General features: G+C 39.7%; 1 protein-coding gene across 1 annotated transcript; it reads left to right on the top strand.

The window, feature by feature from the left end:
* Window positions 1-4,819: 4,819 nt before the first annotated feature.
* On the top strand, window positions 4,820-9,478 carry LOC107281259 (zinc finger BED domain-containing protein RICESLEEPER 2-like). The gene is made up of 4 exons (XM_026026031.2): window positions 4,820-6,671; window positions 6,820-8,984; window positions 9,068-9,132; window positions 9,213-9,478. Coding segments are annotated over exons 2-4 (1,956 nt in total). The 5' UTR covers window positions 4,820-6,671; window positions 6,820-7,094; the 3' UTR covers window positions 9,214-9,478.
* The last annotated feature ends 344 nt before the right edge of the window (window positions 9,479-9,822 follow it).

The raw sequence follows: 9,822 nt of genomic DNA, 5'->3' as shown, positions 1-9,822 counted from the left end.
CGGAGGCCGAGAGAGAGACGATGGGGATGCGGTGCGATGAGAGTGCAGGCGTGCGGCAGTGGTAGCTGACCGGTAGGGTTGTATCACTTCTAGAGTTAGTACTAATGGGCTTATTAGGCATCCTAGACCTACTGAGCCCAATAATCGAAATGGCCAAAATAAATTCAGTCTTTCGATTGCTGGGACCGAACAGTTAACTGAATTTCTTGGTCTCGGTCTTTTCAGATCGGTCTAAATCTGCCCACCCCTAGCCGGTGGCTAGCAATGTGCGTGGCTTTTCACAAACAGTCATAAAACCCGTGTGACCAATGCCACCACCAGTAGTACTCCACTTCACTGCACGCCATGGCCGTGTGATGTTTTGCTGCAATGCTCGCTTGCTGCTACTGCGACTAGGGGTGCGCAGAAAAAGACCGAATCAAAAGATTGAGACCGAGACCAAGAAATTCGGTGCTAGACAGTGAAAGATAGAATTTTGTTTGGTCAATTTGGTTAGTTTTCTCGATTAACCGAATAGACTGAAAAGACCGAATTAATAAAAAAATATATAAATGCAACATACAATCCACCAAATTCAATAGGATTAAACTTTAATTTTCACATCCTTACTTCTTCTATACATGCAACCTAATAGGAGTTTTTACTCATACATGCTTACAAATTTTTTTGTGATTTTTGTGTTGAAAATTTTTATTATTTTTTTTTGCATATATGAAAATATTGTTAAATTTCGGTCAGAACCGAGACCGAATTTGTCGGTCATGACATATTTGCGTTGAAATTCGGTCTTCACTTTTCAAAGACTAAAATAACCGAAAGACCAAAGATTAAGACCGAAATTTTCAATCAGATCGAATGTCCACTCCTAACTACGCCAGCGCCACCCTCCCCTACCAAACGACACACGCACAGAGCAATAGAACATCACAGGGGAGGGGAGGTGCCAGGGGTTCTGCGCCTCTGCTGGTTGCTTCTTCTTGGGCGTGGCCAATGAGCCGAGCCAACCGCTGGACAATGCCTACGATGATCGGATGAGAGAGGTTGCCCTCATCTCAATGATCATAAAAAGGCACGCGACATTGCGAACTGCTAATCTTAATTTACAGAAGATCACTGTTACAGATCTACTATGGCTCACATGTATAGGAGTAGTACAGTAAATACTACTTCCTCCGTTTCACAATATAAGACTTTTTAACATTGACCACATTCATATAGATATTAATGAATCTATATCTAGATATGAAATTTTTACATTGTAAAACAGATATCTAGATTCATTAACATCTAGATGAATTTGAGCAATGCTAAAAAGTTTTACATTGTGAAACGGAGGAAGTATTTAGTAGCAGGGGTGGAGACAGCGTGGGGGCGGGGGGTCTAAGACCCCCTACCCTAAATATACCATTATAGCCCCCATAATACCCTTAAAATTCTAATCCATATATTAATAGATGAGGGGCTAATATAGACCTTGTTTGAGGTTGTTAGAAGGCCAAAAAAAAAAAATCCTAACCCAACCCTAAATCTTGGTTTAGCCCCCGCTATAATTTCATACAGGCTCCGCCACTGTTTAGTAGTGCTTTTGAAGTTGATCGATTTGTAGTTGTACTAGTATACTACTATCTGATAGAGGAAAAATGGCTGGGTGGTGACTGGATGGAGGGCTGTGTCCAGGGACGCAAGGGGGTTGCTGTTTTGGGCCCGTTGAGCTAGAGAGAAGTATGCCATGTGCCATGGAGAGAGATTCTAATCACTCAGATGGCGTACACTTATTTATTACATGTCAACTAAATGATTTTAATAAAATTAAACAAATTAATAGCATAGATTAATATGTAATGAGTAAATTTTGCAAAACTACAAATATATTGACCAAACTGTCACAAAAGTATAGATTTAAAACGCATCGTAAAAATACAGATTTAACATCAAATTTATCAGAAAGCTACAGATTTGAGGTGAAGCATCTCGAAACTACAGATATTGTAACAAAGTTATCGCAAAACTACAGGTATAGCGTCAATTTAATCACAAAACTTGAACGTTTATACCTCAACTATAATAATTTAAACCACAAAATCTATATTTTGTGATAACTTTATTACGAAATATGTAGCTTTTTCATACTTAGCCTTAAACCCGTAGTTTTGTGTTTATTGTTAAATCTGTAGTTTATGAAATTTACTCACTCCACAAATATAAAAGTTCAAATTTCAACTTCTATAAAATCATAACAAAAATAGAAATAGAAAATGAATAGAGTGATTATAGTTTAATCTGTTATGTTTGTTACAATTCGTAGTAGTTTTCAAATTTAAACTTGCGTATTTATGAAGTAATATATTACTACATATTAATACAATATATATATATATATAATTAATATAATAATTATAATAATTTAGGGTGTGTTTGGATATTGTGGTCATCCATATTTATATGGATATTTGTGGTGTTGTTTTTTTGTTTGGCTAGGTAGATATGGTCTTCCAGTTTCTTATTTGGTTAGATGAACGAAAATCAGTAGAATGAAAACAATAACATATTAGTTAATAATAAAATATATTAATTTTTATTAATACATCCATAATCTATTCTAATTAACAATAAAATATACTCCCTCTGTTTTAGGTTATAAGGTGTTTTGACTGGTCAAAGTCAAACTGCTTCAAATTTGACCAAGTTTATAGAAAAAACAGTGATATTTTCGACCCAAGATAAATTTATTATAAAAAAATATATTTAACTATTAATTAATAAAAAATAATTTGATAATGTAAATATTACTATATTTGTTCATAAACTTAGTCAAACTTAAAGCAGTTTGACTTATAACCTGAAACGGAGGGAGTACTAATTATATCTAATCAACGCTAGTTTTGATAAGTTAATTACATATCAATAACAAAATGTATTGATTATTAATAATCTATTACAAGATTAGCAAAGATTAATATTCTCATCTACTCCTTCATTTCATATTATAAGACTTTTTAGCATCACCCACATTTATATATATGTTAATGAATCGTTTCATATGTATGTCTAGATTCATTAACATATATATAAACTGGCATGGTGGTCCACGCAGATTGCGCGACTAGCATCATTATATTTTTTTCTCATATAATAGCATATATGTTTTATTAACGTATTATTTAAATATATTAAAATGACAATATAATTTTAGATTTTGTACTAACTTTACGAAACTACTAATGTGTAATATTCATATTGTATTTTATATACGTGTTAGTTACTAATTATTTTTAATATCAAATTTTAGTTATTTGTAAATTATATTCCTATATGGACTCTAGACTTGTCTTTCAATATTTCCTTTTTTTTAATTATGAACTTTCGTTATCTGTATTTCTATATAGACTATAGGCTCTTCTTCCAATATTATTTATTTTTAATTCTGAATTTTTATTATTTCTAATTGTATTTCTACGTAGACTCTAAACTCATCTTTCAATATTCTTTAATTTTTAATTTCGAATTTCAGTTACTTCTAATCGTGTTCTTGTATTGACTTTAGATTCTTCTTCACATGTTTTTTTAAATTTCGAATTTTAGTCATTTGTAAATTGTATTTTTATACGAACTCTAAATTCTACTTTTAATTTTATTATGTTTATTCCAAATTTTAGTTAGTTTTAAATTCCTATATAGACTCTATACTCTACTTCTAATATTCCTTATTTTTAATTTCGAATTTCTATTATTTCTTAATTGTATTTCATATGGACTCTATGCTCTACTTCTAATATTCCTTATTTTTAATTCCGAATATCTATCATTTCTTAATTGTATTACTATATGGACACTATCCTCTACTTCAAATATTCCTTATTTTTAATTTCGAATTTCTATTATTTCTTAATTGTATTTCTGTATGGATCTATACTCTACTTCTAATATTCCATATTTTTAATTCCGAATTTCTATTATTTCTTAATTGTATTTCTATATGGACTCTATACTCTACTTCTAATATTCCTTATTTTTAATTCCGAATTTCTATTATTTCTTAATTGTATTTCTATATGGACTCTATACTCTACTTCTGATATTCCTTATTTTTAATTCTGAATTTCTATTGTTTCTTAATTGTATTTCTATATAGACTCTAGTCTCCTCTTTCAATATTCCTTATTTTTTAATTCCGAATTTTAACTATTTCTAAATTGTATTTCTATATGGACTCTATTTTTCTTTTTCTTTGATTAATGTGGAAATTTCTTGGCCGTGAGAGCGAACGTGGAGGCTCTTTTTTCTATTCCTTCGATAAGTTAATAGATATGGACGATGCTAGAAAATCTTATAATATAAAACGGAGGTAGTAGCTAATTTGGCCGAATACTCTCGTCCAACATCTTCGTGAAATATTCGCTCAACTAATCATCCTAGGCCCTGTTTGGAAGATTAGCCCAGGGCTAATTTTGAGAGCTAATGTTTAGTCATGAATTGATATGCTAAATATTAGCCTAGGGTGGTATGTTTGGATCCATGGGCTAATTCAAGGCTAAAAGGTGAAGAGAGAGTATAAAGAGAGGAGAGAGAATGAGAGAGAAAGCTGCTTTTTGATGGTCCCCACATAAAATTAGCTCCATTAGCACCCCTTGGAGGGGCTAATGTTTTGAGGGGGGCTAATTCACATTAGCTCAAAATTAGGCCACCTGTTTGGATCCTTAAGAGCTAATTTAAGGCTAAAAAGTGAGGGCTAAACATTAGTCAATAGAACCAGACAGGGCCTAGAAACTGAATCGTCATATTTTATTCATTCAGGAATATCCCTCCACGCTTTCCTTCCGCTAGTGGCGTCTTAAAATAAAAAGTTGGCTAGTGGGGAACTGGGGAGTCGCGAAGCCACGCCTAGGTAACGGCGACGAGCCGACGACGCCGGTGAGGACAACTCCGGCGGGAGACCTGACACCGCAACACGGTCGGAGCGTCGTCGGAGGTATTGCAACTCGTTTGCCTTGTACCTGCAGTCGTGGTCTTCGACGAAATGCTGGCCCGAGCTGAGCTGCCGGCAGTAAGGCCGCGCGAGGACGCGAGGTGTTCGACGCATTGCCTGAGCCGGCGGCCCTGTCTCCGGGGTCTGCACTCTACAGCCGTGGGTTGCTTGTGCCCCGGGAGGCGTTTCTTGGAGCGCGCACGCTTGGCTGGAAATTGCTGGGGTACAGACTGAACTGTACTTGAGCACGGCGATGTCTGATGTTTCTCGTGTGAAGGTATATTGTTCCACTGCACGCCTCTCATAGTCTCAAACTTCAGTGCTGGGATAGGTTGATAATACGTTGCTACTTACTGTTGCCAATTTGACATAGTAGAGTACACCTTCCAATTCATCTATGGTGACCCTGGATTATCTATTTAGGAGTTGTGTAAAAAAAGGAGAGGAAAAGTATATCTTCAGGAATCCTAGCAACCAATTATTTTTGTGCTAATCACTGGTATTTAGTTTGGGACATGATAAGATCAACATGGCATTAGTTTATTTGTACCATGTTTCCTTTTACTAATGCTGGTTTTAGTGGGCTTGTATATACTAGCACGGGTCTAACTCCAAGGTGACCCTGTGATGCTTTTATTAGTGTCAATACCAGCCAGGCTGGTGTGGATTCTCATCATTGATCGGTTCCAACTAGGGCTGGCCAGGAAGCTCGTGGCTCGTTAGCTCGCTCGGCTCGTGAGAAGCTCGGCTTGGCTCGGCTCGGCTCGTTTGGTTTTCCTAACGAGCCGAGCTTGCATTTCAGCTCGTTAGAGATAACGAGCCAGCTCGAGCTGGCTCGCGAGCCGCTCGCGAGCCTTAACGAGCCAGGGCAGATGAGAATGGAGGCCCAGCCCAACAGCCCAACTCGGTTGCCGGCCTGCCGCCTGCCGAAAACCCTAGTACTCCCAGACGGCCTGACGCCCAGAGCCCCAGACCCCAGTCTATCCCCAATTCCCCATTCCCCAATTCCCGATCTGGCTTGGCGGCCGATCTCGTCTCCTCCCCTTCTCTCGTTCTCGTCTCCGACCGACTCTCCTCCCTGGCTCCCCGCCGGCCGCCGCCAGCCCGCCAGCCACCACCACGGGCCCACGGCTGCACGGCACCACCCGCCAGCCGCCAAGCCAGCCATCGCAAGGCGCCGCCGCCAGCAGCCACCGCCAAGCGCCGCCACCAGTCGGCACCGCCACGCGCTGCCACCAGCCACCACCGCCAAGTGCCGCCGCCTGCCGGCACCGCCAAGCGCCGATGCCAGCCACACCGCCAAGCGCCGCCGCCAGCCGCCACCACCGCCAAGCGCCGCCACCAGCCACCCGCCAGCCGCCGGCGCCACGCGTTTGAGAAGCAACTCAACGCCGCCGTCCACTGAAGGAACTCGACGCTGCCATCTCGCCATCCACATTCCACGCCGCTGCTTACTGACATGGAGGAGGCGCCGCACCCGCAACCACCAAGCGTGGAATCCCAGAGCAAATGCGCGAGCGCGAAGCCAACCTCGTCGGCAGCTACAGGTGCAGGTGCAGCGGCACGTACACGCTCCGCACGGATTGCTCAAACCAAGGTTGGCCGTAGTCGAGGATCCGCAACCGCAAGGACCGCAATCGCAAGTGGGGCAATTGGATCGCCGTCACCGGCATCAGCATCACGAGCTAATGTGTCCACGACCGTGGTATGTATCTAAATTCCACAATCACTTGATTTATACCACTGTGAATTTTGCATTTAGCTTTGAATGAATCGCTATACCTACTAGGCTACTACCAAGGCAGCTAGCAGCTAGTAATCAGTTTGTGTGTGTATGAATTGAATTTGTGCAGGAAATGGACATGGTGGCCATTTCAGATGGAGGGGAGGATGAAGAAAACAGCTTTGACTTGAATGATGAGATGTCGGTGAGCCTACCTTCGTCAAGAAGCAGCAGTGAGGGAGAGGATGGAGATGACACATCAAAGACTCAAAAACGAGGTGCAAAAAGGCCAAAGGCAGGTATTTCACTATCTCCTTCGAAAGTTAAGATAACAAGAGGAAAGCATGCTAGTTGTTGGAAATATTATAAGGTGATCAATGTTCCCTCCAAGAAGGAAAAGGGAAAATGGAATGTAAGGCAAAGTGTAGGTTTTGTCATCACAACTATGCATATCGCCCTGGGGGAACCACTACAACACTAAATCGTCACTTAGATAAGTGCACAATATATCTGAACAAGCTTGCAAAGGCTAAAGCTCAAGGTACACTTGATTTTCCTTTAGCTGATGGTTCTATGGTTGTGCATCCTACTGAGTATGATCATGATCACACTAAACTTTTGATTGCCCGTATGATAATTCTACATGATTACCCATTTAGAATTGTTGAGCATAAAGGGTTTAATGCCTTGATGAAGTGGATGAATCCTAGCTATGAATTCATTGGTCGCAAGGCCATAAAAAGTGAATGCATGAAATTGTATGAATCTGAAAAGGAACATCTCAGGAAAAGTCTTAGGGAGGCTGAGACCATAAGTTTAACTACAGATATGTGGACATCAAATCAAAACCTTCAGTATATGTGTTTGGTGGCTCATTACATAGATGTTAATTGGGTTTTGCAATGCCGTGTCCTAAACTTTGTTGAGGTGGAGCCTCCTCACACCGGTATTGTCATAGCTCAAGCTATTTTTGATTGCTTGGTTGATTGGAAAATAGAGGACAAGGTCATGACAATAACCCTTGATAATGCTTCAAACAATGACACCGCTGTTTCAAATTTGAAGTCTAAGCTTGCTGCTAGAAAGAATGCTCAGTTTGATCCAGATTATTTCCATGTTCGTTGTGCTGCCCACATAGTTAATTTGGTTGTTAATGATGGCCTGCAACAAATTCAATCTTTGATAACCAATGTTAGGAACACTGTGAAGTACTTTAAGAAGTCTCCAGCCCGTATGTATAAGTTTGTGGGTGTGTGCAACACTTATTCAATTAAAGTTGGTAGAGGGTTGTCTATTGATGTTAAAACAAGGTGGAGTTCGACCTATCGGATGCTAGAGACATGCATTGAGTATAGAAATGGTTTTGATTATTATGCTGAATCAGACACCAAATATGAATGGCTACCTTTACAATCTGAATGGGATTTGTTTGAGAAAATTCAGCCAATCTTGGGAACAATGTCTGGTGCAACCACTGCATTTTCAGGGTCAACCTACCCCACTGCCAATGTTTTCTATCCATACATAGCTAAAGTTAAGATTGCAATATTAGCTTCTAGAGCACAAGCACAAACTGCACTGTTAGAAGCTGCAAGGTTAGGGCAGCAGTCTAGACTTTATGAACCTGACCCTAATGATGTATTGCTGGTGACTATGGCTGATGCAATGTTGGAAAAATTCAATAAATATTGGGAGAACACAAACAATATCATGATCATTGCTACAATCCTTGACCCTAGGTTCAAAATGAGGTACATTAGATGGTGCTTCAGTGAATTTTTTGGTGAGACAAGGTGTGTAACAGAGGTTGCTGCCATAACTGATGAGATGGAAAAACTCTACAGAAAGTATGAGCGGATATGTCGCCACAACCAAGGTGGGAACAGTCCACACAATGGTCACTCGGCCTCATCCTCAATCTCTACTACCACCTCATTGGCTTCAATTATTCCAAGTGGATTTCAATCCTTTTTGCAGTCAAATGCTAAAGAATCCTCAAAGTCTGAGTTACTCATCTATCTAGATGAACCAAATGTGTCCCTCGAAGATAGCACTTTCAACTTACTCAATTATTGGAAGGTAAATGCCCATAGGTTTCCTGTTGTGTCCAACATGGCAAAGAGGTTCTTGGCTGTTCCAGCTAGCAGTGTGTCATCAGAGTCCACTTTTAGTACCGGGGGAAGAATTCTTGATGACTACCGGAGTTCTTTGAAGCCAGAAACAGTTCAGGCTTTGGTTTGTGCTTCAAGCTGGATAAGAGCCTCTCAAAATGACAATAGTGCACCTATCCCTGTGGTATGTAATGCAATGATTATTTTTTATTCTTTATTTTTGTCAAGTCTTTTGTATAAAATGTTCACTTTGGACTGTTTTCATAGGGAGAAAATGGAGATGATGACATCGAAATAGTGGACTTCCCCAATTGTGTGGTGGCAAGCAACTAGTAGGGACAATTTATATTTATTTAATAAGTTTATGACTTTCACCCATTTATATCATACTCTATAATTTGTTTACCTGCAGGCTACAAGCCTACACCCTATGGGAGAAAGGGAGTGTGGGACTATGGGAGAAAGGGAGCTGCCAATTGCCATGCTATTTGTGTTTTGTGTTTATGTGCAACTGTGTTGGATGAAATCATGAAAATGATGAACCTTGCAGGCTGCAGCTTTACTAGATATGCACTTATGCTAAATATTGGTGTATTGAAGTATTGAACTATTGAACTTGAAGCATGGATTATTGTACTGGACTGAACCTATGTTTAATTACAGTCTTTTGTTGAACTATTTTGAAGTTAATTGCAATATGTGATGAACTGATGATGTATGTCACTATGTCAGTAACTCAGAATGTGTCATTGTGACTGTGGAGTACTGGAGTGTGGACGTTTATGTACTTGTGAAATGTGTTTAATCCAAGACTTTGAGTAGATTACTTATATGTGAATGTGATTTGTTGCTTTGATATTTTCATGTAACAATTTATCATACTATCATTATGCATGCTTGGCTGCTTGCTGTGTTGGCTGTTGCTGAGGGCTAGGGGCAGTTTTTGGATGGTTTGGCTCGCGAGCTTAACGAGCTAGCTCGAGCTTTTAAACGAGCCGAGCCGAGCTGGGTTTTTAGCTCGT

Source organism: Oryza sativa, chromosome 6, assembly GCF_034140825.1.
Source record: "Oryza sativa Japonica Group chromosome 6, ASM3414082v1".
In the NCBI taxonomy this organism is placed as follows: Eukaryota; Viridiplantae; Streptophyta; class Magnoliopsida; order Poales; family Poaceae; genus Oryza; species Oryza sativa.
The sequence above is the reverse complement of the archived record's forward strand: the minus strand, read 5'-3'. Positions and strand labels throughout refer to the sequence as shown.

Bases quoted from the DNA above. Each gene is read 5' to 3' on its own strand.
- LOC107281259 (XM_026026031.2), top strand. From the start codon at position 7,095: ATGGAATGTAAGGCAAAGTGTAGGTTTTGTCATCACAACTATGCATAT. The intron at 8,985-9,067 runs GTATGTAATGCA...CTGTTTTCATAG, and splicing joins ATAGTGCACCTATCCCTGTG to GGAGAAAATGGAGATGATGA.